Source organism: Candoia aspera, chromosome 1 (assembly GCF_035149785.1).
Source record: "Candoia aspera isolate rCanAsp1 chromosome 1, rCanAsp1.hap2, whole genome shotgun sequence".
NCBI classification, from domain to species: domain Eukaryota; kingdom Metazoa; phylum Chordata; class Lepidosauria; order Squamata; family Boidae; genus Candoia; species Candoia aspera.
This window is the reverse complement of record NC_086153.1, coordinates 243,538,053-243,553,920: the sequence shown is the minus strand read 5'-3', so window position 1 is coordinate 243,553,920 and position 15,868 is coordinate 243,538,053. Positions and strand designations below refer to the sequence as shown.

General features: G+C 40.9%; 1 protein-coding gene across 2 annotated transcripts in view; it reads left to right on the top strand.

Moving 5' to 3' along the window:
• OSBPL5 (oxysterol binding protein like 5) overlaps window positions 1-15,868 on the top strand; it is a 140,357-nt gene that overhangs the window by 72,102 nt on the left and 52,387 nt on the right. For both annotated transcript variants that reach the window (XM_063289366.1, XM_063289367.1), the window contains exons 4-6: window positions 7,426-7,506; window positions 9,089-9,190; window positions 10,198-10,401. In XM_063289366.1, coding sequence (XP_063145436.1) covers window positions 7,426-7,506; window positions 9,089-9,190; window positions 10,198-10,401 — 387 coding nt within the window. The remainder of the gene's footprint in view (window positions 1-7,425; window positions 7,507-9,088; window positions 9,191-10,197; window positions 10,402-15,868) is intronic.

Below are 15,868 nucleotides of genomic sequence, written 5' to 3'. Positions count from 1 at the left end.
TTGACTTGCACACCTGAAGCAGCTACAGAGAACATCCCTCTCCATATTCATACACTTCTTCCACTTCAAATTAATTATTTCATGATCTGATTTGGAGGTTTCTGTAACTGTACTATGAATGTGTATATGTTGAAATGCTGCACTATAAATGGCTGTTGTTGCTGGTTACAATTCAGTGTTGGGTGTTCAGTGCCAATTTCCTGATTATTACTGTTGCTATGGGGTGGGGGGAGTTACAGCCAGTTACTCCCAATGCCTGGCTGCAATGTTTTGTTAATATTTCCCGGATCTTTGTTTAAAGGGCTAATTGATTGTGGCTATTCTTTATGTGTTAGCTAGAAACCAGCTTGCCCTGGTAATGGTGGTGTTTGCACTAGTTCCATGCACAAAGAGAGCAATATGTGTTGTTTGTGCTCTGATCTTTGGGGACGTCGCTCTGTTTTTTTTTAAATACCACAATAAAATGTTTCCTACATGCCTAGAGAAGCCTAAACAAGCTTCAACTCTGCATAATGGAAATTACCTGCATGAGGGGCACATAGTCTCCATCCCTCAAAAGCTTCCACCTCCGAACCTCTACAAGTTGGCACCAAATTATAATTTTTTAGGAAAAAGAAGGGAAAATAATTTGGGGAAAGGAGGGAAAGTAATAAAATGGAGAATATAAGGAATATGATTTATGTTAAAAGTAAATGTAAACTAAATTTAATCAAATACAGGTTTTGTCATGCTCTTTGTCCTGGCCCAGTTTATTTAATATCCTGGCAATTCCAGGGTATTATGCAAAAGCCAGACTTAGTGTTGCCCTCAGCCTGAGAATGGTTTTGCCTCTTACCCACTTTTCTAATAAGATAAGATTTCGTTGTTTATTCGTTTAGTCGCTTCCAACTCTTCGTGACTTCATGGACCAGCCCACGCCAGAGCTTCCTGTCGGTCGTCAACACCCCCAGCTCCCCCAGGGACGGGTCCGTCACCGCTAGAATATCATCCATCCACCTTGCCCTTGGTCGGCCCCTCTTCCTTTTGCCCTCCACTCTCCCTAGCATCAGCATCTTCTCCAGGGTGTCCTGTCTTCTCATTATGTGGCCAAAGTATTTCAGTTTTGCCTTTAATACCATTCCTTCAAGTGAGCAGTCTGGCTTTATTTCCTGGAGTATGGGCTGGTTTGATCTTCTTGCAGCCCGAGGCACTCTCAGAATTTTCCTCCAACACCACAGTTCAGAAGCATCTATCTTCCTTCGCTCAGCCTTCCTTATGGTCCAGCTCTCACAGCCCTATGTTACTATGGGGAACACCATTGCTTTAACTATGCGGACCTTTGTTGTCAGTGTGATGTCTCTGCTCTTAACTATTTTATCGAGATTTGTCATTGCTCTTCTCCCAAGGATTAAGCGTCTTCTGATTTCCTGACTGCAGTCAGCATCTGCAGTAATCTTCGCACCAAGAAATACAAAGTCTTTCACTGCTTCTACACTTTCTCCCTCTATTTGCCAGTTATCAATCAAGCTGGTTGCCCTAATCTTGGTTTTTTTGAGGTTTAGCTGCAAGCCAGCTTTTGCACTTTCTTCTTTCACCTTCATCATAAGGCTCCTCGGTTCCTCTTTGCTTTCAGCCATCAAAGTGGTATTATCTGCATATCTGAGATTGTTAATGTTTCTTCCAGCGATTTTAACTCCAGCCTTGGATTCCTCAAGCCCAGCATGTCACATGATGTGTTCTGCATACAAGTTGAATAGGTAGGATGAGAGTATACAGCCCTGCCATACTCCTTTCCCAATCTTAAACCAGTCCGTTGTTCTGTGGTCTGTTCTTACTGTTGCTACTTGGTCGTTATACAGAGTCTTCAGGAGGCATACAAGATGACTTGGTATCCCCATACCACTAAGAGCTTGCCACAATTTGTTGTGGTCCACACAGTCAAAGGCTTTAGAATAGTCACTAAAACAGAAATAGATGTTTTTCTGAAACTCCCTGGCTTTTCCCATTATCCAGCGGATATTGGCAATTTGGTCCCTAGTTCCTCTGCCTTTTCTAAACCCAGCTTGTACATCTGGCAATTCTCGTTCCATGAATTGCTGAAGTCTACCTTGCAGGATCTTGAGCATTACCTTACTGGCATGTGAAATGAGTGCCACTGTTCAATAGTTTGAACATTCTTTAGTGTTTCCCTTTTTTGGTATGGGGATATAAGTTGATTTTTTCCAGTCTGATGGCCATTCTTGTGTTTTCCAAATTTGCTGGCATATAGCATGCATTACCTTGATAGCATCATCTTGCAAGATTTTGAACAGTTCAGCTGGGATGCCGTCGTCTCCTGCTGTCTTATTAGAATGCTTCTTAAGGCCCATTCAACCTCACTCTTCAGGATGTCTGGCTCTAGCTCACTGACCACACCGTCAAAGCTATCCCCGATATTGTTATCCTTCCTATACAGGTCTTCTGTATATTCTTGCCACCTTTTCTTGATCTCTTCTTCTTCTGTTAGGTCCTTGCCATCTTTGTTTTTGATCATACCCATTTTTGCCTGGAATTTACCTCTGATGTTTCTAATTTTCTGGAAGAGGCCTCTTGAACAATGTTACGGACTTCTGTCCAGAGTTCTTCCGGGACCCTATCTACTAAGTCCAGTCCCTTAAATCTATTCTTCACCTCCACTGCATATTCCTTAGGAATATCAGTGAGCTCATATCTAGCTGCTCTGTGGGTCTTCCCTAATCTCTTTAGTCTGATCCTAAATTGTGCAATAAGAAGTTTGTGATCGGAACTACAGTCAGCTCCAGGTCTTGTTTTTACCGACTGTATAGATGTCCATCACCTTTGGCTGCAAAGGATGTAGTCAGTCTGATTTCGGTGTTGTCCATCTGGTGAAATCCATGTATAAAGCTGTCTCTTAGGTTGTTGGAAGAGAGTGTTATGCAGAGTGAGTTGTCTTGGCAAAATTCTATCAGCCTATGTCCTGCTTTGTTTTGTTCTCCCAGGCCATGCTTACCTGTAATTCCAGGTGTCATTTGACTGCCCACCTTAGCATTCCAGTCTCCTGTGATGAAAATAACATCTCTTTTAGGCGTGTTGTCCAGTAGGTGCTGCAGATCCTCATAGAACTGCTCTACTTCAGCTTCTTCAGCATCTGTGGTTGGGGCGTATATTTGGATCACTGTGATGATAGATGGCTTGCCCTGAATTCAAATTGAGATCATTCTATTGTTTTTTGGATTGTATCCAAGCACTGCTTTAGCCATTTTACTATTAATTATGAAGGCTACTCCATTTCTTCTGTGGTCCTCTTGTCCACAGTAGTAGATCTGGTGGTCATTTGATGTGAAGTGGCCCATTCCAGTCCATTTCAGTTCACTGACGCCCAGAATGTCTATCTTTAATCTTGACATCTCACCAATAACCACATCCAATTTGCCCTGGCTCATAGATCTTACATTCCAGGTTCCAAAGGTGTGCTAATCCTTAGAACATCGGATTCGCCCTTCACCACCAGCACTGTCGGCCGCTAGCCGTCCTTTGGGCTTTGAGCTAGCTGCATCATCACGTCTGGGGCTAGTTGAACTCATCCTCTGTTCCTCCCCAGTAGCATTTTGACCATCTTCTGACCTGGGGGTCTCATCTTCCAATGGTATACCGACATATCTCTGGTTGTACTGATCCATTTAGTTTTCACGGCAAGAATACTGGGGTGGGTTGCCATTACCTTCCCCAGGGATCACATTTAGTCTGACCTCTCTGTCATTGACCTTTCCGTCTTGGGTGGCCCTTCATGGTTTAGCTCATGGCATCATTGAGGTGCTCAAGCTCCAGCACCACGACAAGGTAATGATCCTTTGCTGAAGAAGATAAGAATAGATTAGATTAAAATTAGATTTTATTATTTTTATGCATTATTCTAATGAATAAAATCTTCATTTTTTTCCACTTTTTAAAATACATAGACTTAAGTATGCCCCGGCATGCTCATACAATATGTAGATCCCTGGTGTAGTGACCTCCTTAGCCTCTTTAGTCTATATTAGGGACTTTAGCTCCTTCTCCAATAGCTGTCTCAGGAGCTTCATCTGCAGAAATCAGGCAGAATTCTGTATCACCCCATTATTAAAATCTTTGCCTGCTGTTTTCTGTGGATCCAACAACTTCTAAAGCCATAGGAAGAACCCAAGAACTTCCTCCACTTTAGACACACAGAGGCCAGATGTTTGATCCAGAACACAATTAACACATCCCCTGGTTAGTAGATTTCCCTGCTTTTTTTCTCCACTCAGCAACTCTAGGAAATCAAGAAGCAATTGCTTTCTTTTCTGTAGGCATATATTTTGACAACTGGTGAAAATGAAAAGGAAAAAAAAAAGTTTTACCATTCTTCCTGTCACTTGGACCAAAAAGAAAACTTGGCAGAACTCTGCTCCGTTTCAGTCAGTTTTAAACAGTCTACCATTCCATGATGACCATCTTAAACAAACCCCCCCCCCAAAGAGATGGCCAGCATTTCACTGTTCCACGGCTGAACCTTAAAAAAGAAAAGTCCAGCCAACTCAAAACAGCCTCGCAGTCCAGTATGAACTGACTGTCAAAGGCAGAGAACAGGGGAAGCATTCCTGCCACAGCATAAACCAACCAATTGGAATAGAGACATTTGTGTGAGATGCAATGAAGTGCATCAAGTGGGCTGGACTGCTTTGCTTGAGGCAGCGGAGATGGAAAAGCACTATTTCTGACAGGAAGGCAGAAGAATGGAAGTTGCCTGCCTTTCTGGCAGCTAGGTGGGCTGAGAATGATGTCATCCATTCCTGTCCTTCTGAAACCATAAGTGGCCTATTTCCATCTAGGGCAAAGTACGGATCAGCCCAAAGTTCCGGTGTTAATACCCAGTGAATGGAATTTCCATTCTGGGAATCAAAGGCTCAAGCAAGTGGCTGTAGCATGTTGTTGTCTCGCTAAAGAAATGGCAACTGGTTGTAGTGTTTCTGAAAACTGATTCGTGACAAGCCTCTGAGGAACATTTTTTGTAGAGGTGGGAATCCATGCAAGTCCTGTGTGATTGATTGGTCGGTTATGTTCCATCAAGTCATACTGATAGCAATATTGATAATGTGGTAAACCTGCAGTCCGTCTTCCATGAGGTTGATATTCCCATGATAGAACAAGGAGCAGGAGGAGGAGAAATAATAATAATTGACTGTGCCTCTGAAGTATCTAGTCCCTCTGTTAGCCACAGCGAAGCTGACCATGGAGATGCAATGCTGAGAAGTTGAATGGGAGGTGGCAGTTCTGCCATGGGCCTTTGGAGCATGGCCAGCAGATTGCTGACTTCCAAAGACAAGTCTATTCAGTCTAGAATGTCTTTATGGGAGGTCTTCTCATGGCATAGGATAGAAAAGTAGTTTTGTGCAGGAACACCTTAGCCTGACTTCAGCCTGCCTCCGCAGTGGTTTGGCAACAAGATTGAGGCTCTGACACGTTATTGAAAAACTGTTAAGTGGAGCATCTTCATGCATTGTAGGGATGATCCTATGATGCTTTAAGCCTGACTAATTCTTGAAGATTTGAGAAAGAAGAATGACATCCTATTTTCAGTCATGGTGATTTTTGAATAATGCAGATTGAAGAGCAGGAGTGGATTTAAGCTTGTTGTCATTTCTGTAGGAGCCTTTTTTCTCTTTCCCCACTGAAAAACTGTCTGGTTAATTATCAGTGATGAATTGGCACCTGTCTGTTTTGAAATGCACTGGAGGAACAGAAATCTCTTTGCCTTCACAACCAGCAGCCTCACTTAGGCTGCCAAGTGAGTGGTCTGGCCTTAGTCTCAGAGTATATTGGTTACTACTGTTGTTCACCTTCTTTACCAGCATTGCTGGAGAGGAGAGCAGCTGTAGCCAATCTGGAGTAAGCCGACCTTGCAGTTGTGCCTCCTCCCTAAGTAAATTGTGGAAGTAGAATGCAAATGACAATAAGAACTGCAGCACAGCATGAATATTGATATTTGTTTATATTTATGAGTTAGCAATGTCTGTCTGTGCACTCAATATCACCATCAAGCCAGTAGTTAAACCTAGTCAGATGCTGTTGGCAGCTTAGTCTGCTAGTAGAGAATCTGAGCAAGTATGATTTTAGGAACAAAATGTTTATCATCTCTCCTTGAGTCCTGTTTTCAGAGTCCAGACATTATAGGAACATTTGTTATTATCAAAGCATGATTACCTTTGGTATTTCTTTTTCTGCACAAGTACGTGTGCCTGGGTTTTCTTTCCATAGAGTTATTTCCATCTAAAAGTAAATGGCTTTATTATCTAGTTTTTATCTCCTTTTATCTCTAAAGACCAGTTTCAGACATAATGGCAATCCTGATGTATCCACAGTAGCTTTAAGCAGGCCAGGTCACATGCAGATTTCAGAGGCATTCTTAGGAAATAAAAATGGTGGGTAGCTAGAGTCCAGTGCTTTATTTGGAAATGTGCTTCCTCCCTCCACCATGTCAAAGTTAAGATGAGATAATATTATTGGAGAAGGGGCTGTTAAGTATGTTTGCTATAACCTTAAGATTACATTATTCATCAAAACAATATTTTGGATGTTTATTGGAGTCCTCAGCAGAAGTCTGAAAAAAGGTTAGAAATCTGCCCTACTCTGTTTGAGATATTTAAAGGCATGCAAACACATATATTTTGGTCATGCTTTCTGGTTTTTCTGTATTGGTTCAATATTCTTCATACTTTGAATCAGATTTTAGTAATGGAGTTAAGACATAAAGATGTTAATGTGTTGTTAATAAATTGGAATCTATTTATGAAAAATGTGGATACGTCATTCCTCGATCATTGCAAAAGAGATTGTTATGTGTTCTTGGAAAAAGATTTGTACTCCTGATACCAAAGATGGACTTGATAAAATATGTATAGTCTCAGCCTTTCCATTAGCTCTTCATCAGTGCAATAGAAAGAGTGGGAATATAATTCCATGTAGTCAGGATTTAATTTGTTGCTTAAAAACTGAGTTGTACTAATTTGTGTCTGTGTATATACATGTATATATGCACTGTATATCATTGAGTTCTTTTTTCTTACATTTTTAATATCTGCTTTCTTTTTTGTTGTAGTTGTATAAAACCAATAGTAATCATCATCATCTTCATGTATTGAGGGAGAGGATGGAGGTTGTGGCAGGGAATAAACTTACCAGTTTAGCTTCTGGTAAATGAGGTTTTTGTGACTATCCATACCCACCTATGGGGAATATTTTCTATATAGGATGCCCTCCCCCATGGCAGCCATTTGGGAGTGCCCACATCCTCTCAGTGCTTCAGTATTCCAGATGTTCCTACCAACCCATTTAGTTCATCCTCATAAAAAACTCTTTTCTAAAATGATTTCATATTTAACTAATTCCTGCCTTTTCTGTTTTCTTTTTTTTGTGTGTGTATGTTAGACTGAGCACAAATTTTGCAATGGGTCTGATAAGGAGTGTGTATCTCCTACTGGCAGAAATAACAAGAAGGAAACATTAAAGGTAGGTGGAAGAAGATTAAGCCTCCCGTTGGCTGGCATGTTAGTACCCGAGGAGAACACATACTGCTGCCTCCTTTGGTTAGTAGAAAATACTGCCTTTTCCAAAACTGATAGGCCATATTACTCATAATTTCCTCTCTATAGGTGAACAATTCCATTGCAAAGGTGTACAAGAAATATTTAACAGGACGTTAAAAAATCTTTAAAGGCAAATTGTTCCACATTGGTTAGCACGTTGAGCCTATAAATATAAATAAATATATAAATAAATAAAAGCATTTCTTCTTTGCCCTACAGATTGCTCATACAATCGAGCCCTACTCTCAAGTTGCCATGGGCAAATAATCCTACAATATACATCATGCTGAAAACAGTATGCACAACGGCCTTGCCAGCTAATGTCTCCAAATCTCCAAAAGAGCCTTGCTTTTATTATTCCCAAAGTCCTTCATATTATCAAAATTGTGGTTTACACTGAATTCCAAATATTCTAGACCTTGCTATATATCCTCAAAATAAATTAAAATAGTTTTGTATATCAGATTGCCTTGTTCACTAAATGAATGAATTCAGTTTTTCCAGGATCTTGAGAAGATGATGCTTCTACCCATATTACCTGAGGTGGAAATTTCAGGAATTGAACTTAAAATTTCCTGAATGACTATTCAGAAAGTGATGAAGTACAACTTCCACATCCTTAATCATTGGCCCTGCTGCTAGGGTTATTGGGACTTATAGTTCCAAGTATCTGGAAGGCCATACCTTTCCTGTCACCACTAAGCCATAGTCACTTAATTTTTCAATGTTCTTGCAGCCATGTGCTCCTACTATATGGCTCTTGATTTATTCAGCATCATAAGCTATTTTTAAACTGCTTCAAAGTATTAGTATGAGAGCAGGTGCTTTTATTACTAAAAACTACTTGCATAATATACACAGTTAAAGATATCTGCAGGGTCATGAACCTTGTTTGATAGTAAGTATGTACACATGTTTTATATTTAGCATGCCATGATGACCACAACAAGCTGGTCACTCTAGAGATTTGAAAACCAGGTAATTGTAGCTGTTGATTAACCATTCATTAGTCTTGACTGACAGATAATATTTACATAACTCAACTTCCAGATTTCTGGTATATTCTTCAGATTCAAAACATTCATTCTCAAAATTATTGCTTAATAATGACATTTTATCACATTCTTCTCCAGAAGACACAGGGTAGCATATGCACTCCTATTTTCATTTACTTTTCCCCAAACCCTGTGAGGGCTTGTTAGGTTGTACGAATGAGTGACAGGTTAGTTATTGTTGGTTGGAGTAACTATAGAACTGTGATGAGTCAAAGACCCCCCCCCCAATTTTTTTTACAGGCAAAGAGAAGGACAGAATACCTGATAGAATTCATTTGCTGTGTACTTAATGCTGCAAAAAATTTCCAGTGAGTTATTTCTGGAAGCAGAGGGATGCAGTTTAAATGGAGGACATCGTCTATCTTCTTTTCTTTGTTTTTCTCTCTCTTTTTGCTGGTAGTAGAAAGAGAAAAAAATGGTGTTCCTTATTTTATCTCTATGGTACAATAGGTCCAGAAGAAAAACTACAGGCAGGAGAAAAAAAAAGCCACCAAGCAACTCTTTAGTGCTCTGAAAGATCCCCGCGTGGTCATTATGGCAGATTGGTTGAAGGTAATTTGATGCAAAATGTCATTTTAAGAATACGTAGCTAAAGAGTTTGAACAGTTTTTAGGATTGTGCATTCATAATCTATCCACTGCTTTCTACCCAGAATTTATGTACTGCTTTAAAATAACCCTCTTGGGGAACGTGCAATATATTTGAAGTCACAACCAAGGTAGAAGTCATGTCCAAGGTTTCTTTGTGGCAAAACAGAAGATGAAATGCAGTTTAAGAGAAGGAAGAATATTATCAGTGGGACTGATGGCATCCTTGCATGTTTACCAAAGACCTTCTTTGCTTTTGTATGCCTTAAGCTGTCATCCCCATCTTTTCTTTTTTTAAAAAAAGACAATTTTATTATTTGTTCATTTGTTTTACTGGGCCTATATGCCACTCCAATCATCAGTCAACTCTGAGCAGTTTACAGTTCTACCGAACACACATAACTTAAATAGCAAAAATAGCCACCAGTAAAACCTACATGAGAGCCAGTGTGGTGTAGTGGTTAAGGCACCAAGCTAGGAACCAGGAGACTGTGACACCCACTTAGGTACAGCCAGCTGGGTGAACTTGGGCCTGTCACTCTCTCTCAGCCCTAGGAAGAAGGAGGCAAGGGCAAAGCACTTCTGAAAAGCCTTGCCAAGAACATTGCATGGACTTGTCCAGGCTGTCCTCAGGAGTCAAGAATGACTTGACAGCACAAATATATACATTCATTTAGGCCAGAGGTGAGAGACCAGAGGAATCCAAGGGAGTACTTCTTGTTTAAATGTGACAGTGATTTGGGGTTGATAAGCAACACTTGAATCTAAGGGCATTAGCTTTTTAAGAGACAGCCTGTCCTGTTTCTTCTCAGAAAGTTTAACTGAGAACTTGGTTTAAACCTCAGATTATTTAATCTAGATGAGCTAGACAAGACACTTGGAAGAACTGAGTTTGCTTTCAGAAAACAGGTTCTGCACCATTAAAAACTGTTTTACTGGTTGAGAGTATTTCTCCTTATTCTTGTTTTCCAGATACGTGGCACTCTGAAGAGCTGGACTAAATTGTGGTGTGTACTGAAACCTGGAGTACTCCTAATCTATAAAACTCCAAAGACTGGACAATGGGTGGGCACCATTTTGCTTCATTCCTGCGAGCTCATTGAAAGACCATCCAAAAAAGATGGCTTCTGTTTCAAACTTTTCCATCCTTTGGACCAGTCCATTTGGGCTGTGAAGGTAAGTAGAATGCTCACCTGGACAGATTATATCAGGCTTCCTTGCAGGAAACCATAAGGGCTCCGGCAACATGCACAACAATTACTGACAGCTGTTTAGGGTTCAGTTTTCCGTTGGGTGTAAGGACCAGGATGTTTGATGAGCTCATCCTGTGAAGTGTAGTATATGTTGGTGTGCCCCACCTGTGTGACTTCGTTGTGATTTTTGGTCATCTCTCTATTGTGTATGTTGCAGTTCAATATTCTGTATATTGCTGTTGCGTTATTGTGAGTTTGGCAGCCAACTAAATTCTTTAAATAGTTTTGGGTTTGAAATTTTGGGGAGGGGGCAGAAAAACTGAATACATTCACAATTTCAACAGAATTACCTTTCTAAAGATGTTTCTTGCCAGTTCTTATTTAGTTTAATAAAATCCTATTTTCTTTCAAATTTTCTTTCAAAGGTGAGACTTTTAGTGACATTCCCTAGGTAGAATGTGATGTTCTTACACTTATTTTGTTATGACATGGCCAATCAGTGTGCAAACGTCCTATCTTTCATTGTATGATCTTCCTTTCAGCAGTTTGCAGCTTCCCAGACTTGACCTAAGACCAAGGAAATACATCATGTGGTAACTTCTCCCAATAGGTGTTTACAATTGTACAAGTGTAAACAACCAGGGAAGCTTCAGGGTAATAGAACAATGTGTACCAGAAAACAATAATGCCACCAGTAGCTATCTTCAATAACAAAGACAAAAAAATATCACTAGAATATCATAGAATTTCTCAGAACAAAATAAAAAAACTGAAACCTCCTTCACAGCAGAAAACTTTGAAAATCTTCCAAAGCAGATTTCAGCGCAGCATTACTTCTTTTAGAGGACTTCAACACAAGAATTCTAAGCCAGTTTGAAAACAGTTCTGGACCTCTGGGATACCACAATAGTCAAATTATCTCTGTCTAAGGTGTAGTGTACTTGAAAGCACAGTAAAGGCAGTGTTTTCTTTCCATTTTGACTCTATGGAGTTTTTGTGTGGTCCATTTCCCTATTTAGAGATCTCTTGCCTCATCCAACCTCCTGACTGCTGGGACCCAGCTGTTCTAGAAGGTCTTTCAAATGGAAGGGGGGCTTATGTCTTTTGAGCTCCCCCTCAGAGGAGCCACTTCAGTTTTTTTGTATACGATTGGACAAATACCTAGACATGTAGTAAGAATGTGGAAAAGTAAAGGTAAACGTTTCCCTTGACGTAAAGTCCAGTCGAATCCGACTCTAGGGGGCGGTGCTCATCTCCGTTTCTAAGCCTTGGAGCCGGCGTTGTCATAGACACTTCCGGGTCATGTGGCCAGCATGACGACTCGGAACGCCGTTACCTTCCCGCCGAAGCGGTACCTATTGATCTACTCACATTTGCATGTTTTTGAACTGCTAGGTGAGCAGGAGCTGGGATTAACAACGGGAGCTCACGCAGCAATTTCCTTTTTGCATAAAGTGGGGGTGAAGGAATTTTTCTCTCTGAAGGATCTGCAGTGGCTGAGAATCCTCACTGTTTCTTTGTACCTTGTTCTCACAACATTGTGATGTTATGTCAGCTAAAGAGAAAATAATTGCAGTTGACTTAGATGGTCTTCAAACTGCTTTTGAGGAATTGGGGAGTGAAAACAGTGGCATTATGAATGTTCCCTGTCTTAAAACCTTGATTCAGTATCCCAGCTGTTTGGGCCAAGGATTGGTTCTGGCAACATCTGGTATTGGATTATTTGTAAGGAGTATAAAATAATGGATTTCTCTGACTGACACATGTACAAGATAGGGCATAAAAGGAACTCCTAAACATGTATACATTTATTGGGTGGGGGTGAATGTGCCTCCTTTTAGTGCTGGAACCAAAAACTGGAAAAAGATAAGGCAAAAGAACCTAGTGTAGCATACAGCTTAACAGCTAGTATATAAACATCTGGTTAATAATGAAATTATGTACTGTCAAATATGAAATAGTAGAATGGCCACACAAAAGAATCTGTTCCATGCATCCATATGATGTTGTGGGGCCTAGAAAGCTGAGCTTATTAACATTTGGCTGAGCTCCTCCTCCAGAGGAAACGATGAAGTGGCTCCTGGATTTCCTTACTCCTGCCTCTGAAACCAGAACACCGTGTACCTTGATTGTCCACCTCAAACCCTGCTCACTCAGTCTTCAGGAATACCTGGAGGGAGCACTCAGCCACTCTTTTTCCCTTGCTGAAGAAGAAGATGCAGTGAGGAAATAAAGAAAATGGGGGTCAGGATGTTGGTTGGGCCCTGGATTTCTTGTTCTCCTGTTGACCAGCTGGATGGCCCTTCCTCCCTCTCCCTACCTTGTCCATTGAAGTCCAAGGGGACAGCCATGAGGGCACTTGTGGTGGCACAAAAGCTCAATAGTAGGTACAAGGGATGTGACTAGTTGCTGTGTGAAAGTGCCTTGTGACTGGAGGGGGAGTTTCACAAGTCCCTTGTATAAAGGTAGGGAAGTACAGAGACAGGGCATATGGCACTGAGTGGCTTAACACTAAGTCATAATAGGGTTTGGTTGATGTTCAGACCCAGATATTGTGATTGGTTAACCATGGCTAAAGACAAAGTGTGATGTGTATGCCCAGCCAGTTACGGCTTATGGAACAAACCATGATTAAGCTGATTATGATTAGTACAGTATATGAATATAGCCTATATCTGAAATATAGAGAAAACCATGATATTTGTCAGCAGAAAATCAACAATAGAAGTTCTGTATGGAACCAAACGTTTCATCTCAACAGTACAATTTTTATACTTACGGGTTTTGTAGGGTAAAATCCCATGCCAAGCAATCCAGTGGCAAGTTTCTGCAGGCTGTGGAAACACTCCCACCCCCTTATGATTCCCTGAAACAGTTTCTTCAGTAGAAATGCCACATTGGATTTCACCCCTAATCCATATCTTGAACATCCTGGGTAGACTTTCATTTTTATCAGAATGTAACATGACATTTTCTTTCAGATTCAGTCAATCTTGTCTGATAGAAAGCGGTCTCCATTACAAGAATACCTTTGACATTATGCAGACCTTTCTGAACAATAAAAAGATTATTGCCGCAATGGCCTGTGCTACTTCTATTTATATATAATCCCACAAACATTGGCAAGAAATGAAATACCCTAGGATGCAAGTAAATATCATTTGCTTCCAAGCTGTGATTAATGAGAGAGGCCTTGCCAGCTCTGGGTAGGTGTGGAGATTAATACATGCCTTAGACTTCCAGAGGAGTGTCCCTGAAGCACACACTTGCGTATGGCACATTGATAAAAGGAACAAGTCAGCAGGCTGGCAGCAGAGACCCTGAAAGGAGGAGTTTCAGTTTAAATTAATGCAGCGCTGCTCATTTAGGCTCCAGAGGTTTTGTATGAACAGGAGGTATTTGGATTCATAGAGCTGGTACAGTTTCTCTCACTGGAGGTCTGTCAGAATGGAATAGCAGCCCTCGAGATAAAATTATTCTGACTGATCCCACACCTCTCCAGAATAGGATTTTTCATGTCAAAGTTGTTAGGAAATGAACTTCGTCAGTAAATTTTAATTCTTAGATTAAAATGAAAATAACACTGTTACTGTTCATGCAGGATTGTTAAATTCTAAAATGCCACTGTTCTCAAATGAAAAGATGGTTGGGTTTTTTTCCAAACTACTAACTACTATCTCAGGTAGGGATGGTATACATATTTTGAACTGCTGAGTAGATTAAGACTCCCTAAGTGTCATGGTGAGCTATTGGTTAGTATTTGGATGAGCTAATGCCACTCCCTGCATTTGTGTACAGGTAATCCTCACTTAATGAGCCTAATTGGGACTGGCAACTCTGTTGCTAAGTGACATGGTCATTAAGCGAAACATCATGTGACCTCTCCGCTTAGTGATGGCAGTTCTGGCAACTCCAGTTGCTGTTGTTGAGTGAATCCCACATGGTTGTTAAACGAGGACCCACCCACATCAAAGCCATTCTTGGAAAAAGGTAAGGGGAAAAGGTAAGCCCTGCCTACTGCCTCCGTGCCTGCCATACCGCGTGCCACTACTGTATTGGCTGGGGCCTTCTTTTGCGAACAGAGGTCAGGTCACAGAGGCGGTGGGCAGGGCTGGCTAGGGCGTCAGCTGCAATCAGCAGGTAGGAGGGTGGCCAAAGGCAGTCGTAAATGTGGGCAGGCCTGAGTGGGCCCTAATTTTGTTCACATAAACTGTGGGAGCGCTGAAACAGCCGGAACTTCGAGGACTGGTTGTAAGTCCCTTCTTTAGAGCACTGTCGCAACTTTGAACTGTTGCTGAATGAATGGACGTTAAAAGAGGACTACCTGTATTGTATTTCATTGGCCCTGGAGGAAGAAGCTCTTATTATTACCCCAGGCTCTTCCTCCATTTTTGCTACCTCAAAGCTGTTGCTAATTATGTCACTTCACTGTTGTACACAATCATTTTGAAAACCATTTGGTTCCTTTTGGTAGCATATCTTGCTTGAATTGCTTTTTGTTTTCAAATGAAGTACCTCACTTCTGTGATGGAAGGACCAACCTTGTCATAAATTCAACGATCATATGTGTTATTCCTGTGCTTAGCCCATTCATGTGGAAAGCAAGGGGTGCTGGGAAGGGCAGTCTGTTTTTCATATCAAAAGGGACGTGCAAGGGAGGAAAACTGAACATAGACTCAACTGCTTGCCATAAGAATCCAGAACCAAAGCAACCCTACTAGGGAGCTGCTCTTCTGCTTAAAGGCTTCCAATGGGAAGGAGCCCACCCAAGGTCTAGATCAGTGTTGTTCAACCTCAGCAACTTTTAAGATGTGTGGACTTCAACTCCCAAAATTCCCCAGCCAGCATGCAAAGCACGCGTGCGTTTTGGGAGTTGAAGACTGCACATCTGCGTTCTGGGAGTTGAAGTCCACACATCTTGTCTAGTTTATTGTTTGCAGCAGTTGGTTAGAGTTGGGCTTGGAGAAAAGTACAGGGAGAGCTGAGGTAGGGTCAGAAGATTAAGCTTCTGCCATGGGTTCCTTTAGATTAGGAGTCCTCTTGCTCTTCTATACATGAATGACATGCAGACAAGTGTAGTTTTTCCCATCCAGCTTTAATCCTTCTGAGTCAAAGCATAGATTTTCCCCATCCTATAGTTTACAAATTATCTACATGAACAGAAAATTCTACAACGGATTTAATAAATCCTCTCTCCTGCAGATCCAATCATTTATCATTTATGTTTTTACTCCTGCTTTTCTTTAAGGAAAGTTTCATATTTATTTTTACATTGATTTACTTGCTTTATATAGCCACCCTTGCAAAACAACTAAGGGCAGCATACAATTAAAAACAAAAAAACCCAAAACTAAATTATCGTGAAATATAGTAAAATATTTTAACCTGTCGTGTGACTTTGTAAGAGAGGCTAAAGTGGGGAGATAATGACTGAATTTGCATTTTGCACT